The sequence below is a fragment of the Anolis carolinensis genome, unplaced genomic scaffold (assembly GCF_035594765.1).
Source record: "Anolis carolinensis isolate JA03-04 unplaced genomic scaffold, rAnoCar3.1.pri scaffold_14, whole genome shotgun sequence".
Classification (NCBI taxonomy): domain Eukaryota; kingdom Metazoa; phylum Chordata; class Lepidosauria; order Squamata; family Dactyloidae; genus Anolis; species Anolis carolinensis.
Genome location: NW_026943825.1, coordinates 16,673,613 through 16,694,297, shown reverse-complemented (window position 1 = coordinate 16,694,297; position 20,685 = coordinate 16,673,613). Strand labels below are relative to the sequence as shown.

The 20,685-nt window shown below is 39.2% G+C and overlaps 1 protein-coding gene across 6 annotated transcripts in view; it reads right to left on the bottom strand.

The window, feature by feature from the left end:
- Positions 1 to 1,739: 1,739 nt before the first annotated feature.
- Positions 1,740 to 20,685, bottom strand: part of tdrd10 (tudor domain containing 10) — a 36,954-nt gene continuing 18,008 nt past the window's right edge. For 3 of the 6 annotated variants that reach the window (XM_062965037.1, XM_062965036.1, XM_062965038.1), the window contains exons 2-11: positions 18,493 to 18,532; positions 18,344 to 18,405; positions 16,823 to 16,961; positions 14,335 to 14,380; positions 14,089 to 14,161; positions 11,922 to 12,069; positions 9,303 to 9,448; positions 5,242 to 5,396; positions 4,405 to 4,475; positions 1,740 to 2,168 (exon numbers count right to left, since the gene is read on the bottom strand). In XM_062965037.1, the coding sequence (XP_062821107.1) occupies positions 2,109 to 2,168; positions 4,405 to 4,475; positions 5,242 to 5,396; positions 9,303 to 9,448; positions 11,922 to 12,069; positions 14,089 to 14,161; positions 14,335 to 14,380; positions 16,823 to 16,961; positions 18,344 to 18,405; positions 18,493 to 18,522 (930 nt within the window). In that variant the 5' untranslated portion in view covers positions 18,523 to 18,532 and the 3' untranslated portion in view covers positions 1,740 to 2,108. Of the gene's footprint in view, positions 2,169 to 4,404; positions 4,476 to 5,241; positions 5,397 to 9,302; positions 9,449 to 11,921; positions 12,070 to 14,088; positions 14,162 to 14,334; positions 14,381 to 16,822; positions 16,962 to 17,222; positions 17,299 to 18,343; positions 18,406 to 18,492; positions 18,533 to 20,586; positions 20,682 to 20,685 lie in introns of those variants that run through there. The other 3 variants (XM_062965039.1, XM_062965041.1, XM_062965040.1) reach the window with 3 other exon arrangements.

The following is a 20,685-nucleotide window of genomic DNA, read 5'->3' as shown; positions in this document are numbered from 1 at the left end:
TCCTCTTTCCACCCCTCCTTCCTTACTTTTTTCCTTCCTTTTCTCCTTCCTTCCCTTCTTTCCCTCCCTCTCCTTCATTCCTTCCCTTTCTTTCCTTTTCTTCTCCCCCCTTCCCTTGTTTCTTTCCCAGTTTCCTCCTTCCTTCCCTCCCTTTTCCCGGGTAATTAATAATAATAATAATAATAGCGATAATAATCCACAATAATAATAGTGCAAATTATTATTGTGGACTATTATCATCATCATTATTATTATTATTGTGGATTATTATCACTATTATTATTATTGTGGATTATTATTGCTATTATTTTATTATGACAGAGCATATCTATCTTGTTTGCTGTGTCATAATAAAATAATAGTGATAATAATCCACAATAATAATAATAGTAGTGCAAATTATTATTATTGTGGATTATTATCACTATCACTATTATTATTATTGTGGATTATTATCGCTATAATTTTATTACGACACAGCATATCTATCTTGTTTGCTGTGTCATAATTAAATAATAGCGATAATAATCCACAATAATAATAGTGCAAATTATTATTATTGTGGATTATTATCGCTATCACTATTATTATTATTGTGGATTATTATCGCTATAATTTTATTATGACATAGCATATCTATCTTGTTTGCTGTGTCATAATTAAATAATAGTGATAATAATCCACAATAAATAATAATAATAGTGATAATAATCCACAATAATAATAGTGCAAATTATTATTATTGTGGATTATTATCGCTGTTATTAATATTATTGTAGATTATTATTGTGGATTATTAGCATTATAATTGTGGATTATTATCACTATTATTATTGTGGATTATTATTGCTATTATTTTATTATGACACAGCATATCTATCTTGTTTGCTGTGTCATAATAAAATAATAGCGATAATAATCCACAATAATAATAGTAGTGCAAATTATTATTATTGTGGATTATTATTAATGCTATTATTATTATTATTATTATTATTATTATTATTATTATTATTATTATGGATTATTATCGCTATTATTTTATTATGACACAGCATATCTATCTTGTTTGCTGTGTCATAATAAAATAATAGTGATAATAATCCACAATAAATAATAATAATAGTGATAATAATCCACAATAATAATAGCGATAATAATCCACAATAATAATAATAGGGATAATAATCCATAATAATAATCATAACAATAGCGATAATAATCCACAATAAATAATAATAGCGATAATAATCCACAATAAATCATTATTGTGGATTATTATCGCTATTATTATTATTATTATTATGGATTATTATCTCTATTATTATTGTGGATTATTATCGCTATTATTTTATTATGACACAGCATATCTATCTTGTTTGCTGTGTCATAATTAAATAATAGCGATAATGATCTACAATAATAATAATGATAATAATCCACAATAATAATAGCGATAATAATCCACAATAATAATAATAGGGATAATAATCCACAATAATAATCATAACAATAGCGATAATAATCCACAATAAATAATAAAAGCGATAATAATCCACAATAAATCATAATAATAGCGATAATAATCCACAATAAATAATAATAGCGATAATAATCCACAATAAATAATAATAATAGCGATAATAATCCACAATAATAATAATTTGCATTTTCCTGCCTGATTGTGTGATGACATGGAACCACAATCCCCGTGGAATGAATCCACTTTGAGTCCCATATGGTACATAGAGTTGCAATTTTTATTTTCCCGGATGCAAAAGAGGAAAAACATCCAGAGCGTAGATTTCATAAACTCCGTAATGGGAAGAACAGAAAATGCATCTGATGCAAAACAATCGGATCCTTGGGCCCTCCCTCCGGGTGTTTTGGACTCCAACTCCCACCATTCCTAACAGCCGGTAGGCTGTTAGGAATGGTGGGAGTTGGAGTCCAAAACACCCGGAGGGAGGGCCCAAGTTTTTTCCAAAAGAAAAAACAAGTCAACAAAAATGCAAGGAAACTTCAGGGCATGAACTCTCATCCCCAAAACAATGCGTTTTGTAGTCCCAACACCTGGACGAGTCATCCGTCACCAGAGCAAGTTTCGTCTAGACTTCGCCGGAATCTTTCGGGACTTCTCCTTGGAGGACGAACTTCAAGATGTGGGGCTGGAAAGACAGGCGGAGACCCATGGGTCACGTTGGGGGAGGTTTGACAACAGCACTCGGCCACAAAATTTGCAAAATGTTCTGCTCCTGGTTCCAAACTTATTTAATCCTCCAGCCCTTCTGTGCCCGGCCACGCATTGCTGTGGCAAGGACTTTATTTTTCTTTTCTTTTTGTTGTATGAACGTAGAGTGGTTGTGCTGTCAATTTTCAAGGTTGTGGTGCATTTAGTTTAGTTGTTTTGTCTGGCGGCGCCGCGGCGCCATTACCCTTTTATATATATAGATATACACACATACATACATATACATATCTAAATAATTATATATAAATATAAATAATTACACGTAAATATAATTATATGTCAATATAACGACATGTAAATATAACTAATTATAATTTATATAAATACAGCAGTCTCCCTTATCCAACACTTGTAATATATGTGAATATAAATCATATGTGCAAATATAACTATAACATGCAATAATACACATACATACATACATATATAAATAATTATATGTAAATATAATTACACGCAAATATAATTATATGTCAATATAACAACATGTAAATATAACTAATTATAATTTATATAAATACAGTTGAGTCTCCCTTATCCAACACTTGTAATATATGTGAATATAAATCATATGTGCAAATATAACTATAACATGCAATAATACACATATATATAAATATATGTAAATATAAATAATTACACGTAAATATAATTATATGTAAGTATAATGACATGTAAATAGAACTAATTATAATTTATACAGTAGAGTCACTTATCCAACACTTGTAATATATATGAATATAAATCGTGCAAATATAACTATAACATGCAATAATACACATACATACATATATAAATAATATATATATAATATATATATATATATAAATAATATTATATATATATATATATATTAGAAGGGCTGCATGATTAAACAGGAAATAGGTTTGGAACCGGGAGCAGAACATTTTGCAAATTTATATTTACATATAATTATTTATATATATGTGTGTATTATTGCATGTTATAGTTATATTAATATAACTATAAATATAAATACAATAGAGTCTCACTTATCCAAAATTCTGGATTATCCAGCGCATTTTTGTAGTCAATGTTTTCAATACATTGTGCTAAATTCGTAAATACAGTAATTACTACATAGCATTACTGCGTATTGAACTACTTTTTTCTGTCAAATTTGTGGTATAACATGATGTTTTGGTGCTTAATTTGTAAAATCATAACTTAATTTGATGTTTAATAGGCGTTTCCTTAAAGCCTCCTTATTATCCAACATATTCGCATATCCAACATTCTGCCAGCCCATTTATGTTGGATAAGTGAGACTCTACTGTAATTATATGTAAATATAAATAATTACATTAGAGTCTCACTTATCCAACATACACGGGCTGGCAGAATGTTGGATAAGTGAGTGTCTTGGATAATAAAGAGGGATCAAGGAAAAGCCTAATCCAGAACGTTGTAAAAGCGAGTGTTGGATAAGTGAGACTCTATTGTAAGTAGTTACACATAAATATACCTTCTACGCCGTTACGGGCACATGACACACCAACATATTCGCTTATCCAATGTTTTGCCGGCCTGTTTATGTTGGATAAGTGAGACTCTACTGTATATTGATAATCTTGTATTATCTGCTTAGAACTTCGATTATCTGAGGCCCCTTCCTCACAGCTGTACAAAATGCACACTGAAGTGGATTATATGGCAGTGTGGACTCAAGATAATCCAGTTCAAAGCAGATAATATAAGATTATAAATGGGTTCTATAGCTGTTTGGAAGGGCCTTGAGTCTACACTGCCATATAATCCAGTTAAAATCAGATAATCTGTGGAAGAGGCCTAAGTGAGGCCTAAGTCTTCCTGTCCCCTAACTGAACCCTGGCTGTCCCTTGGCTGACAGGCTGGTTGCTAGGAGACGAAGTGGACAGAGATTAGCCTTCTAACTGGCAGCAATTGGATAAAAGCAATTATTCCTCTCCCTCTAATTAGGACTTTATTTTTCTTTTCTTTTTGTTGTATCAACCTAGAGGCATGGATGATGGGTTGTGTTGTCAAATTTCGAGGTTGCGGGGCCTGTAGTTTTGTTGTTTTGTGCGTCGCTGTGATGCCATCACTCTTTTATATATAGAGATAATAATAATAATAATAATAATAATAATAATAAAAAACACTCTAGGCCTCACCTCCCTCTCCAAAGGACCGGCCACCGTCCCTTCCACGATCCGTCTCCTCATGACGTGCGGCGGGAAGACCTCTGAACGGGAGAGAAGCCAAACAAGCTCATGGGACCCCCAAAGACCATCTAGCCCATCCCCATCCAGCCATTCAGTTACAATGGGCCTTGATATCCAATGGGTCTGGTTCCAGGAAGGGACCCCCAAAGGTCATCTAGTCCAGTCCCATAAAATTACAATGGTTTCAAGGTACGCAATGGGTTAGGTTCCATTGGAAGGGGCCTCCAGTGGCCATCTAGTCCAGCTACATTGCCTATAGAGAATTTATAGTGGGAAGAGATCCCCAAAGATCATCTAGTCCGACCCCATTTGGGAATGAAATTAGAATGGTCTCAAGGTATCCGATGGGTCTGGTTCCAGGAATGGACTCCCAAAGGCCATCCAGTCCAACCCAATAAAATTGCAATGGTCTCAATGTACCCCATGGGTCTGGTTCCAGGAAGAGACCCCCTAAGGTCATCTAGTCCGACCCTATAAAATTACAATGGTTTCAATGTATCCGAAGGTCATCGAGTCCAACCCCATTTGGACATAAAATTGCAAAGGTCTCAAGGTATCCAATGGGTTTGGTTCCAGGAAGAGACCCCCCTAAGGTCATCTAGCCCGACCCCATTTTGCGATGGGGAAATTATTGTGGGAAGAGGGCCCCCAGAGGTCATCTAGTCCAGCCCCACTCAGCCTCGCAGGGAATCCCAGTGGGCACTGGCTACAACATGGAACACAAGGTGAACATGTTTCTGTTCCTGGTTTGAGAGTGTCACAACCACAACCACACGCGGGACTCACGGCCTTGGAGCATGAAGGGCTGGGCCAGGGGGCCGACGGACCACCACGTGTCCTCCTCCAGCTTCCGCAGAGAGGTCAGCGGCCGGGTGGCCGAATGGCCAAAGTCCACAAAGAAGACCACGGCCAGGTCGCCCACCCGCTCCAGGATCCAGGCCCTGGAAAAGGAGCAGAGCACACACAGTCTAAAGTTAATTATTTAATTATTAATTAATTATTAAGCCTAAGTCTAAAATTAATTATTTATTTACTACATTTGTATCCCACCCTTCTCACCCCGAAGGGGACTCAGAGCAGGTATATGTACATACAATATATTATATTATTAGCATAGCACAATATTAGCATTATATAATTCTATATTGAACTATACCACTATACTATTATATGTTATCTATATCTATATATATAAAAGAGTGATGGCATCACGGCAGCGGACAAAACAACAAAAGTAAACACCCCAGAACCTCGAAAATTGACAGCACAACCCCTCATCCATGCCTCTAGGTTGATACAACAAAAAGAAAAGAAAAATAAAGTCCTAATTAGAGGGAGAGGAAGAATTGCTTTTATCCAATTGCTTAGCTTAGAAGGCTAAGCTCCGCCCACTTGGTCTCCTAGCAACCTACTCAGCCCAGGGGACAGGCACAGTTAGGCCTCACTTAGGCTCTTCCACAGATTATCTGATTTGGACTGGATTATATGGCAGTGTAGACTCAAGGCCCTTCCACACAGCTATAGAACCCATTTAGAATCTTATATTATCTGCTTTGCACTGGATTATCTTGAGTCCACACTGCCATGTAATCCACTTCAGCGTGCATACTAAACATAAAGACAGCCATACAACAGACATTCAATACCACCACTACCTCAATAATTTCTCACCAACACCACCAGAAAATGCCACAGCAACACAAAACGACAGGCCCCCCAACCTCGAAATTTGACAACACAACCCATCATCCACGCCTCGAGGTTGATACAACAAAAAGCAAAGAAAAATAAAGTCCTACTTAGAGGGAGAGCAATAATTGTTTTTATCCAATTGCTGCCACTTAGAAGGCTAAGCCCTGCCCACTTGGTCTCCTAGCAACCCACTCAGCCCAGTGTTAATAAAAGAATAAAAAATAAAATAAATACAAATAATACAATAAAAATAATTAAAAACACTAAAAATTAATACAATAAAATACTATAACAAAATAACCAAAAATAATACAACAAAATAATAAAATATAATAAATAAAAAGATAAGTTACAATAAAATTAATTTAAAAAATACAAATAACGTCAAATAAAAATTCCACAACAACTTTTAACCAATACCACCACCACTTTGCCACAGCAACGCGTGGTCGGGCACAGCTAGTAATCTATATATAAAAGAGTGATGGCATCACGGCGACCCACAAAACAACAAAACTACAGGCCCTGAAACCTCGAAATTTGACAACACAACCCATCATCCACGCCTCTAGGTTGATACAACAAAAAGCAAAGAAAAATAAAGTCCTAATTAGAGCGAGAGGAATAATTGCTTTTATCCAATTGCTGCCAGTTAGAAGGCTAAGCTCCTCCAACTTGGTCTCCTAGCAACCCAATAAAAAAAAAACACTAAAAATTAATACAATAAAATACTATAATAACAGAAAATAACTAAAAATAATACAATGTAATAAATAAAAATATAACTTACAATAAAATTAATAAAAAAATTGCAAATAACGTCAAATAAAAATTCCACAACAATTTTTAACCAATACCACCACCACTTTGCCACAGCAACGCGTGGCCGGGCACAGCTAGTGTAATATATAACATATAATTAATATTATTATATGGTATTATTATTAGTATTATATTGTATAACATTATAATATTATTATCAATATTATATGTATATACAATATATTATATTATTTAAAATGATATAAAAATATTATATTATAAAACTGAGGGCGGGGGCCAGGTAAATGACCTTGGAGGGTTGCATCCGGCCCCCGGGCCTTAGTTTGGGGACCCCTGCTCTAAAACATAGGCGCACAACCAAGTGTGGAATTCAATCCATACTTTGTGCCAGTCATCAAAGTGGAAAAATGCAGACGGCCATCTGCCAGGAGGGCTTTGATGGTGTCTTCCTCCATAGCAGAATGCGGTTGGGCTAGATGCCCTTTGGGGATCCCTTCCAGTGGAATCTCCTACTCTGAACTGAGGCTGGATGGGCGTCTGTTGGGAGGGCTTTGACTGTGTCCTGCCCGACTGGTGGGGGCTGGTTCTCCCCATGACCTTATAGCACCTTCACTTCCTTCATGTTTACAAGTTCCACTCAGTGCACTTTGCCCAGCCCATTGTATGATTTTATTGCTGTGTTTTATCATGTTTTTTGTAATGACTGATTTTATTTTATGCCTTTTAATTTTATTTGTGTGTTTTTTGATTACCACTGTCTGCTTGTTTTATATCTGTGAGCCGCCCCGGGTTCCTCTGGGGAGATGGTGGTGGGGTATAAAAATGAAATTATTATTATTATTATTATTATTTTATGACACAGCAAACAAGATACACATGTTGGATTTCGTATCACAAAATCACAGGTCGGACACTTCCCAAGTGTCTAGGACTGTGTGATGTATTATTATTATTATTATTATTATTATTATTATTATTATTGTATGACACATCAAACAAGATAGATATGCTGGATTTCGTATCACAAAATCACAAGTCGAACACTTCCCAAGTGTCTAGGACTGTGTGATGTATTTTCGGATGATGCTCCCAGATCCCAGTCGGGTGGCGTTTTGCAGTTGGCAGATGATGATTTTTGTCAATGTCTATTGTTTCCAATAGACATTATTATTATTATTATTATTATTATTATTATTATTATTATTACTGTATGACACAGCAACCAAGATAGATATGCTTGATTCCGTATCACAAAATCACAAGTCGAACACTTCCCAAGTGTAATGTATTTTCGGATGATGCGTGCAGATCCCAGTTGGGTGGCCTTTTGCAGGTGGCAGATTGTGATTTTGTCAATGTCTATTGTTTCCAAATGCTGGCTGAGATCAATAATAAAAATGAAATAATAATAATAATAATAATCCCCCCCGCAGGTGCCACCTTGACGTGGTGGGGGGGCTTAATCCTTGCAGCCCAGGAGCAAGCCATCAGAACAAAGGCAATTAAGGCCAAGATCGAAAAATCAGCTGATGACCCAAAATGCAGACTGTGCAAGGAAACTGACGAAACCATGGATCATATCCTCAGCTGCTGTAAGAAAATCGCACAGACAGGCTACAAACAGAGGCACAACTATGTGGCCCAAATGATTCATTGGAACTTGAGGCATAAGTTCCCACCTCCCAGCAGCAAAGAACTGGTGGGATCACAAACCTGCAAAAGTCTTGGAAAATGAGCACGCAAAGAGACTGTGGGACTTCCGAATCCAGACTGACAAAGTTCTGGAACACAACACACCAGACATCACAGTTGTGGAAAAGAACAAGGTTTGGATCATGGATGTCTCCATCCCAGGTGACAGTCGCATTGACGAAAAACAACAGGAAAAACTCAGCCGCTATCAGGACCTCAAGACTGAACTTCAAAGACTCTGGCAGAAACCAGTGCAGGTGGTCCCGGTGGTGATGGGCACACTGGGTGCCGTGCCAAAAGATCTCAGCCGGCATTTGGAAACAATAGACATTGACAAAATTACGATCTGCCAACTGCAAAAGGCCACCCTGCTGGGATCTGCGCGCATCATCCGAAAATACATCACACAATCCTAGACACTTGGGAAGTGTTCGACTTGTGATTTTGTGAAACGAAATCCAGCATGTCTATCTTGTTTGCTGTGTCATACAACATCGTTGTGTCAATAATAATAATAATAATAATAATAGCAGAATGGGTTTGGGCTAGATGCCCTTTGGGAGCCCTTCCCTGGGTGTTGATGAGCAGAGGCTGGCTGGCTGGGCATCTGTGGGGAGGGCTTGGGTGGTGCCTTCCTTCAGAGCAGAGTGGGGTCAGGCTGGATGCCCTCGGGGTCTCACCGGTTCCACGCGCTGCCCTCCTCCCCGATGGGGCACTCGGCCAGGCACCGCCCCCCGCGCTGGGCCTCCCGCTTGCTCAGGAACGCCGACCCGGACTCCGCTTGGCCCAACGCCCAGAACAGCGCCTCCATCCGCCCGGGACACTCCTGCCCAAAAACACACAGGTGACACAGCACGGAAACTCCAGTGCCAGGGGCTCAGCTCCGTTCCGGAAAGGGACCCCAAAGGACATCTAGTCCAGCCCCATTGGGCCACATGGGAATCACAGCAAGCCCCTGTGTGTGTGTCTCCGTTTGGCATCAAAAGTGGCTTCTAAATAATAATAATAATAATAATAATAATAATAATAATAATAATAATAATAAGGAAAATAATGATCACAAAAGTTTTTATATCATGTGAATTCTCTGCCAAAGGAGACTCAATATCTATATACAGTAGAGTCTCACTTATCCAATTCTCGCTTATCCAACGCATTTTTGTAGTCAATGTTTTCAATGCATTGTGATATTTTGGTGCTAAATTTCTTCTTTGCCAAAGGAAACTCAATATAAACATATAATTAATAATAATAATAATAATAAGTTTTTATATCATGTGAATTCTCTGCCAAAGGAGACTCAATATCTATATACAGTAGAGTCTCACTTATCCAATTCTCGCTTATCCAACGCATTTTTGTAGTCAATGTTTTCAATGCATTGTGATATTTTGGTGCTAAATTTCTTCTTTGCCAAAGGAAACTCAATATAAACATATAATTAATAATAATAATAATAATAATAAGTTTTTATATCATGTGAATTCTCTGCCAAAGGAGACTCAATATCTATATACAGTAGTCTCACTTATCCAATTCTCGCTTATCCAACACATTTTTGTAGTCAATGTTTTCAATATATCATGATATTTTGGCGCTAAATTAGTCAATACAGAAGTTACTACATAACATTACTGTGTAATGAACTACTTTTTCTGTCAGATTTGTTGTATAACATGATGTTTTGGTGCTTAATTTGTAAAATCATAACCTAATTTGATGTTTAATAGGCTTTTTTATTTCCAATATTTCTACCCCGCCCTTCTCTCCTTATTATCCAACATATTTGCTTATCCAACATTCTGCCGGCCCGTTTACGTTGGATAAGTGAGACTCTACTGTAATAACATCAATTACAATAATTATAATGAATTACATATTATTGTATAATCAATTATAGTATAATGTAATGTAATGATATAATTATTATAATCATATAATTATAACTATTAGGATTGATTATATTATTATTTAAGTATTATAATACAATTAACTGTAATAGTTATATTACAGTTAGGGTTACATAATATAATACTGCACAATATAATATAATAGGATCGCATTAGTCTTTTTCGCTGCTGCGTCACCCCCTTGGCTCATGCTCAGCCCTATGTATTCCTATGGTCAGGCCATGGCTGTATTTCCTCCACCCAGACACTAGACTCCTATGGATGCAGCCTAGGATCGCATTAGTCTTTTTCGGTGCGGCGTCACCCCCTTGGCTCATGCTCAGCCCTATGTATTCCTATGTCCAGGCCATGGCTGTATTTCCTCCACCCAGACACTAGACTCCTATGGATGCAGCCTAGGATCGCATTAGTCTTTTTCGCTGCGGCGTCACCCCCTTGGCTCATGCTCAGCCCTATGTATTCCTATGTCCAGGCCATGGCTGTATTTCCTCCACCCAGACACTAGACTCCTATGGATGCAGCCTAGGATCGCATTAGTCTTTTTCGCTGCGGCGTCACCCCCTTGGCTCATGCTCAGCCCTATGTATTCCTATGTCCAGGCCATGGCTGTATTTCCTCCACCCAGGCACTAGACTCCTATGGATGCAGCCTAGGATCGCATTAGTCTTTTTCGCTGCGGCGTCACCCCCTTGGCTCATGCTCAGCCCTATGTATTCCTATGTCCAGGCCATGGCTGTATTTCCTCCACCCAGACACTAGACTCCTATGGATGCAGCCTAGGATCGCATTAGTCTTTTTCGCTGCGGCGTCACCCCCTTGGCTCATGCTCAGCCCTATGTATTCCTATGTCCAGGCCATGGCTGTATTTCCTCCACCCAGACACTAGACTCCTATGGATGCAGCCTAGGATCGCATTAGTCTTTTTCGCTGCGGCGTCACCCCCTTGGCTCATGCTCAGCCCTATGTATTCCTATGTCCAGGCCATGGCTGTATTTCCTCCACCCAGACACTAGACTCCTATGGATGCAGCCTAGGATCGCATTAGTCTTTTTCGCTGCGGCGTCACCCCCTTGGCTCATGCTCAGCCCTATGTATTCCTATGTCCAGGCCATGGCTGTATTTCCTCCACCCAGACACTAGACTCCTATGGATGCAGCCTAGGATCGCATTAGTCTTTTTCGGTGCGGCGTCACCCCCTTGGCTCATGCTCAGCCCTATGTATTCCTATGTCCAGGCCATGGCTGTATTTCCTCCACCCAGACACTAGACTCCTATGGATGCAGCCTAGGATCGCATTAGTCTTTTTCGGTGCGGCGTCACCCCCTTGGCTCATGCTCAGCCCTATGTATTCCTATGTCCAGGCCATGGGTGTATTTCCGGAGTGCCGACCTTGGTGAGGCGTATGGCCCAGAAGAAGGGCGTCTGCGGGAAGGACTCGGTGACCATCAGGGCGGCCCGGCCGGAGACCTTGGGGGCGGAGAGCAGCCAGCCGGCCTCCCGGAAGCAGGCCTTGAGCATCTGGATCAGGAAGAGGCTCCTGCCGGGAGAGAGACCCAGAGGGAGACCCGTCGGGACCCCCAAAGGGGAAGGGGCTCAGGGGGCAGCCAGGCTGACCCCCTCCGGGCAAGGCCTCTGAAGGCCAGCCAGCCCATCCCCATTCTGATCCCTCCCGACAGATGGCCATCCAGGTGAGACTATGCCTAGAATCCTAGAGTTGGAAGGGACCCCTAAAGGCCATCCAGCCCAACCCCATTCTGCCATAAGGAAGGCACAATCCGATCCCTCCCGACAGATGGCCATCCAGTCTATCCCCATTCTGCCTTAAGGAAGGCACAATCTGATCCCTCCCGACAGATGGCCATCCAGGTAAGAGCATGCATAGAATCCTAGAGTTGGAAGGGACCCCTAAAGGCCACCCAGTCCACCCCATTCTGCCCTAGGGAAGGCACAATCCGATCCCTCCCGGCAGATGGCCACCCAGCCTTTGCTTAAAAGGCTCCAGAGAAGGAAACTATACCAGGATGCAAACCCTAGTGATGGCCAACCTATGACACGCGTGTCAGCACTGACACGCCTAGCCATTTTTGCTGACATGCTGCCACATGCAGATTGATTGGATGACTATGTCTTTTGTGGCCAAATGTGGTGCGATGTGGTCCAGTGGTTTTGTGGTTTACTCCATGGGAATTATGCACATTACATTTCTATTATTATTCTATTATTGTAGTATATTATCATATTATTACTATTATATTATTATTATATTAGTTATTGGATGACAAGGTCTTTTGTGGCCAAATGTGGTGTGATTTCGTCAAGTGGTTTTGTTGTTTACTCCATAGGAATTATGCACATTACATTTTTATATATATATATATATATATATACATAGACATATATATATATATATATAAAATCATTCTATTATTGTTCTATTATTATTGTAGTATATTATTATATTATTACAGTAGAGTCTCACTTATCCAACACTCGCTTATCCAACATTCTGGATTATCCAACGCATTTTTGTAGTCAATGTTTTCAATACATCGTGATATTTTGGTGCTAAATTCCTCCATAGCATTACTGCGTATTGAACTACTTTTTCTGTCAAATGTGTTGTATAGCATGATGTTTTGTTGCTTAATTTATAAAATCATAACCTAATTTGATGTTTAATAGGCTTCTCCTTAATCCCTCCTTAGTATCCAACATATTCGTTTATCCAACATTCTGCCGGCCCGTTCATGTTGGATAAGTGAGACTCTACTGTGTGTGTGTGTGTGTGTGTGTGTGTGTATGTGTGTGTGTGTGTATGTATATGTATATGTGTGTGTGTGTGTGTGTGTGTGTGTGTGTATATATATATATATATGTATGTATGTATGTATGTATGTATGTATGTATGTATGTAATGTGCATTTTTCCCATGGAGTAAACAACAAAACCACTGGACCAAATCACACCAAATTTGGCCACCAAAGACATAGTCATCCAATAACTAATATAATAGTAATAAAATGATAATATACTACAATAATAATAGAATAACAATATAAATTATATATATATAATATATAATATAATATAATATATAAAAATATATATATAATATATATATAAATATATATAATATATATATATAAATTATATATATATAATATATACATACACATATATACATACACATATATATATACATATATATATGTGTGTGTGTGTGTGTGTGTGTGTGTAATGTGCATAATTCCCATGGAGTAAACCACAAAACCACTGGACCAAATCACACCAAATTTGGCCACAAAAGACATTAGTCATCCAATCAATCTGCATGCGGCAGCATGTCAGCAAAAATGGCTAGACGTGTCAGTGCTGACACGCGTGTCATAGGTTGGCCATCAGTGTCCTAGAGTGAGGAGGGGGGAACCTCCTAAGGCCATCCAGCCCACCCTCTTTCTGCCGTGAAGGAAGGCACAGTCCGATCCCTCCCAACAGATGGCCACCCAGCCTCATAGGCATGACCAGGATCATTCAGAATATTTAGTGTCGGGCTCACCTCATTTCGAAGGGGACGGCATACTGGACCGGGGGCTGGAGGAGGGCCTGGGCTGGGGGTCCGGCGGGGGGGCCTGGAAGAGCAAAGCAAGGACGGGGGGGGGGGGGGGGGTTGCAGGGACGCTTGGCAAGGCAAGGCGCCGTCCGTCCATCCGTGCACAAACGGAAAGTCATGTTCCGATGCTGCGATGGCATCGATGCAGAAACCTGTCGTTCTTGCACCGAAAGGGGGTCGAAAGGAACTCACCGCCTTCCGCCGACGGGGGTCCGGGGTGGGCCACAAGCTCCAAATCCTACAAAATAAGGAGATGCCCCATGAAGGCCTTGCAAGAAAGCGGGGAGCACAATCTCCGGCCAAAGCGTCACAGAAGCTCTTTGCAACAGATGGCAAAGAAAGGCCAGCAGAGATGTATTCAACAACAATATTATTATTATTATTATTATTATTATTATCAACACAACGACGTTGTATGACACAGCAAACAAGATAGGCATGCTGGATTTCGTTTCACAAAACCACAAGTCGAACTCTTCCCAAGTGTCTAGGACTGTGTAATATTATTATTATTATTATTATTATTATTATTATTATTATTATTATTATATTGTATGACACAGCAAACAAGATAGATATGGTGGATTTCGTATCACAAAATCACAAGTGTCTAGGACTGTGTAATGTATTTTCGGATGATGCTGCAGATCCCAGTCGGGTGGCCTTTTGCAGTTGGCAGATCGTCATTTTGTCAATGTCTATTGTTTCCAAATGCCGGCTGAGATCTTTTGGCACGGCACCCAGTGTGCCCATCACCACCGGGACCACCTGCACTGGTTTCTGCCAGAGTCTTTGAAGTTCAATCTTGAGGTCCTGAGAGCGGCTGAGTTTTTCCTGTTGTTTTTCGTCAATGCGACTGTCACCTGGGATGGCGACGTCAATGATCCAAACCTTTTTCTTTTCCACAACTGTGATGTCTGGTGTGTTGTGTTCCAGAACTTTGTCCCACAGTATCTTTGCGTGCTCATTTTCCAATACTCTGGCAGGTTTGTGATCCCACCAGTTCTTTGCTGCTGGGAGGTGGTACTTGAGGCATAAGTTCCAATGAATCATTTGGGCCACATAGTTGTGCCTCTGTTTGTAGTCTGTCTGTGCGATTTTCTTACAGCAACTGAGGATATGATCAATGGTTTCGTCGGTTTCCTTGCACATTTTGGGTCATCAGCTGATTTTTCAATCATAATTTCAATCATGATTGAAAAATCATTATTATTATTATTATTATTATTATTATTATTATCTGTTTTATATGAACTGTTGTTTTGTAGATTGTTTTATATGAATTGTTGTTTTTACATCGTTTTTAGGCATAGAATTTTTGCCTATTTACTGTAAGCCACTTTGAGTCTCCTTGGAGAGAAAGGCAGGGTAAAAGTGATGTAAATAAATAAATAAATAAATAAATTATTGAAATAAACATGCTAATTTTATCATTAATAAAAACAACATTGTGTTGTCGACGGCTTTCATGGCCAGAATCACAGGGTTGTTGTGTATTTTCCGGCTGTGTGGCCATGTTCCAGAAGCATTCTCTCCTGACGTTTCGCCCACATCTATGGCAGGCATCCTCAGAGGTACCTCACAACCTCTGAGGATGCCTGCCATAGATGTGGGCGAAACGTCAGGAGAGAATGCTTCTGGAACATGGCCACACAGCCCGAAAGACATACAACAACCCAATAACAACATTGATATTACTAATTTATTATTATTAATATTTTTATTAATATTAATTTATTATTATTGGTATTGATATTACTTTATAATCATTTATATTGTTGATAAAATTAATTTATTATTACTGATAATATTCTTGATATGTATTATTATTATTATTATTATTATTATTATTAACATAATTTTCAATTATTGAATAAATACATTTATCTATTTATTTAGACCAAACAAATCAGTTTGGGAGACATCATCCGATCCCTCCTGACAGATGGCCACCCAACCTCATAGTAAAGGTAAAGGTTTCTCCTGACGTTAAGTCCAGTCATGACTGACTCTGCGGGTTGGGGCTCATCTCCATTTCTAAGCCAAAGAGCCGGCGTTGTCCATAGACACCTCCAAGGTCATGTGGCCACTGGCATGACTGCATGGAGCACCATAACCTTCCCGCCGGAGCGGTACCTATTGATCTACTCACACTCTGGGGGTTGGTGCTCATCTCCATTTCTAAGCCAAAGAGCCGGCGTTGTCCGTAAACACCTCCAAGGTCATGTGGCCATAGGCATGACTGCATGGAGCGCCGTTACCTTCCCGCCAGAGCGGTACCTATTGATCTACTCACATTGGCATGTTTTCGAACTGCTAGGTTGGCAGGAGCTGGGGCTAACAGTGGGTGCTCACTCCGCTCCCGGGATTTGAACCTGGGACCTTTTGGTCTGCAAGTTCAGCAGCTCAACGCTTTAACACTGAGTTGGAAGGGACCCCTAAAGGCCATCCAGTCCATCCCCATTGTGCCATAAAATAATTTGATCCCTCCCGACAGATGGCCAGATTCCCCAGTGTAAGGAGGAGGCCAAGGGCCTTGCAAAAACTACAACTACGACTCCCAGGGTTCTACAACCAGTGGAAGTGGTGCCAAACCGCATTAACTCTGCAGTGTAGACACCCCCCCCCAAGTGAACAAGAGAAGAGGGAAAGAGTGATGCAGATGGGGGGTGGGCTTTACCGGCATCTCAGAGCAGTCAATGGGGTCCCGGAGGTCATCTTGACGGTCCTTGGCTTCCGGCCCGATGGGTGGTTTTCCCTGTTGGGACCCATTTGGAGGCTGAGACGCTTTGGGGGGGGCCGGCTTGGGAAGTGCTGGCCTAAGAAAAGACATTATCATTAACATAAGTAAACAATATTAATATTATTAAATATTACTATTTTTATTAAAATATTGGTAATATTAAATATTATTAAGACACCATCCGATCCAGGACATTAAATAAAGAGCAACACTCTGAAAGCAGGGAAATTGGGAATTCCAGAAAGGAAACAACCAGGGCCAGCTAACACCTCCCAAGAAAGGAAGCTGAGAAGGAAGAGAAGCAGTGTGTATTACCAAAGTCATTATTATTACTCACATTATTATTATTATTATTATTGTGTTGCTGAGAACCGTGAAAATGAACACAATCTGGCTCCAAGTATTCAAAAACACTAAAATCAGAATATATAAAAATTACTGTGGTATAATAAAACACAACAATACAATCTCTAAAATCAGAACACTAAATAAAGAACAACACTCTGAAAACAGGGGAATTCCACACAGGAAACAATCAGGGCCAGCTAACACCTCCCAACAAAGTATAGTAGAGTCTCGCTTATCCAACATAAATGGGCCGTAAACATAAATGGGCCCATAAATGGATATGAGAAAATGTTGGATAATAAGGAAGGATTAAGGAAAAGCCTATTAAACATCAAATTAGGTTACGATTTTACAAATTAAGCACCAAAACATCATAGAGTAGAGTCTCATTTATCCAACATAAACGGGCCAGCAGAACGTTGGATAAGCGAATATGTTGGATAATAAGGAGGGATTAAGGAAAAGCCTATTAAACATCAAATTAGTTTATGATTTTACAAATTAAGCACCAAAACATCATAATAGACAACAAATTTGACAGAAAAAGTAGTTCATTACACATTAATGCTATGATGTAATTACTGTATTTACAAATTTAGCACCAAAATATCACGACGTATTGAAAACAATGACTACAAAAATGCGTTGGATAATCCAGAATGTTAGATAAGCGAGTGTTGGATAAGTGAGACTCCACTGTACTTTAAAACAAATGGATAGAAAAGGCAGTTCTGTACACAATAACGTTATGTAATAACTACTGTATTTATGAATTTAGCACCAAAAAATCATTTTGAAATCATTGACTACAAAAATGTGTTGGATAATCCAGAACGTTGGATAAGTCAGACTCTACTGTAATAATAATATGTTTTTATATCCAACTTCTTTGTCAAAGACGACTCAATATAAATACATAATAATAATAATAATAATATGTTTTTATATCCTGCTGCTTCTTTGCCAAAGGAGACTTGAAGCAACTAACATTAAAAACTATAACAACGTGTGATTTAAAACCTAATGCATATAAACACTAAAATTTAATTAAATATAGAAATATTAAAAATACATGACTCTTAAATAGGGACTCAATGGGTCCGAACGCACCTCTTGTGCAGGATCAGGCCTTTCTTGACCCCAACGCTCTTGAAACGGCCGGAGAGATTCTTCTGGAAGGGAAAACGGACGGGACATTTAGTGCAAAAGGCTACCAAAAAACTGGAAATTAAAGGCCAAAATTAATAATAAAATACCACCTGAGGCAGGTTTCCAAAAAATACTTCCATTGCGCTGTTCCTAAGGAAGGAGACAAAAGAGGCATTGGGAAGAATTATTATTATTATTATTATTATTATTATTATTATTATTATTATTACTATTACTACTACAGAGTTTCAGGGGGTTAACCTGGCATGATGGGAGTTGTAGTTCACCCAAAACCTTATGCATTTTGGACAAGGACATTATTGAAAGATCCGGGCAATGCTAGTTAATGCTGGGATAGGAAATTATTATTATCATTATTATTATTATTATTATTTTATTATGACACAGCAAACAAGATAGATATGCTGGGTTTCGTATCACAAAATCACAAGTCGAACTCTTCCCAAGTGTCTAGGACTGTGTGATGTATTATTATTATTATTATTATTATTATTATTATTATTATTATTATTATTATTTTATTATGACACAGCAAACAAGATAGATATGCTGGATTTCGTTTCACAAAATCACAAGTCAAACACTTCCCAAGTGTCTAGGACTGTGTGATGTCTTATTATTATTATTATTATTATTATTATTATTATTATTATTATTTTATTATGACACAGCAAACAAGATAGATATGCTGGATTTCATATCACAAAGTCGAACTCTTCCCAAGTGTCTAGGACTGTGTGATGTCTTATTATTATTATTATTATTATTATTATTATTATTATTATTTTATTATGACACAGCAAACAAGATAGATATGCTGGATTTCATATCACAAAGTCGAACTCTTCCCAAGTGTCTAGGAATGTGTGATGTATTTTCGGATGATGCGCGCAGATCCCAGTAGGGTGGCCTTTTGCAGTTGGCAGATCGTGATTTTGTCAATTGTTTCCAAATACCAGCTGAGATCTTTTGGCACGGCACCCAGTGTGCCCATCACCACCGGGACCACCTGCACTGGTTTCTGCCAGAGTCTTTGAAGTTCAATCTTGAGGTCCTGAGAGCGGCTGAGTTTTTCCTGTTGTTTTTCGTCAATGTGACTGTCACCTGGGATGGCGACATCAATGATCCAAAACTTTTTCTTTTCCACAACTGTGATGTCTGGCGTGTTGTGTTCCAGAACTTTGTCAGTCTGGATTCGGAAGTCCCACAGTATCTTTGCGTGCTCATTTTCCAATACTTTTGCAAGTTTGTGATCCCACCAGTTCTTTGCTGCTGGGAGGTGGTACTTGAGGCATAAGTTCCAATGGATCATTTGGGCCACGTAGTTGTGCCTCTGTTTGTAGCCTGTCTGTGCGATTTTCTTACAGCAGCTGAGGAGATGATCCATGGTTTCGTTGGTTAGTTTCGTCGGTTTCCTTGCACAGTCTGCATTTTGGGTCATCAGCTGATTTTTCGATCTTGGCCTTGATTGCCTTTGTCCTGATGTCTTGCTCCTGGGCTGCAAGGATCAGGCCTTCTGTCTCCTTCTTCAGGGTCCCATTCGTGAGCCAGAGCCAGGTCTTCTCCTTGTCAGTTTTTCCTTAAATTTTGTCAAGGATCTTTCCATGCAATGTTTTGCTGTGCCAGCTGTCAGCTCTAGTTTGTAGTGCGGTTTTCTTGTACTGGTTTTTTGTCTGCTGTGTTTTGAGGAGTTTCTGATTTTTGACTTCAATCAAAGCAGGTTCTTCACTTTGCTTTCCATCTTCTGCCAGGGCATGTTCTTCTTCTTTGACTGCTTGTTTGACTTGTAAGAGTCCTCTGCCCCCTGATCTTCTAGGCAGATAGAGCCGGTCAACATCACTGCGAGGGTGCAGTGAATGATGGATGGTCATGAGTTTTCTTGTTTTTCTGTCCATGCTTGATGTTGTCCAGCTGTAATATGCCCAGATATTTATAGGCCTCTGGCTGGTGACACTTTATTGTTTGACCATTAGGCATATTTATGCCTTCACTTTCAATGATTTTTCCCTTCTTCAATGCCACTGTCGAACATTTGTCCAAACCAAACTCCATGTTGATATCAGTGCTAAAAATTCGGACAGTGTTGGTCAGAGACTGGATTTCAGTTTCCGTTTTCCCATATAGCTTCAGGTCATCCATGTACATCAAATGTACATTATTATTATTATTATTATTATTATTACGCTGTTATGGGCGGAGTGGGCTTCCTGGACCCAGGCCCGGACGCAGAGCCCTTTCTTTCTTCCTTCCTTCCTCCCTTGCTCGGCTCCGGATCTGGGCGG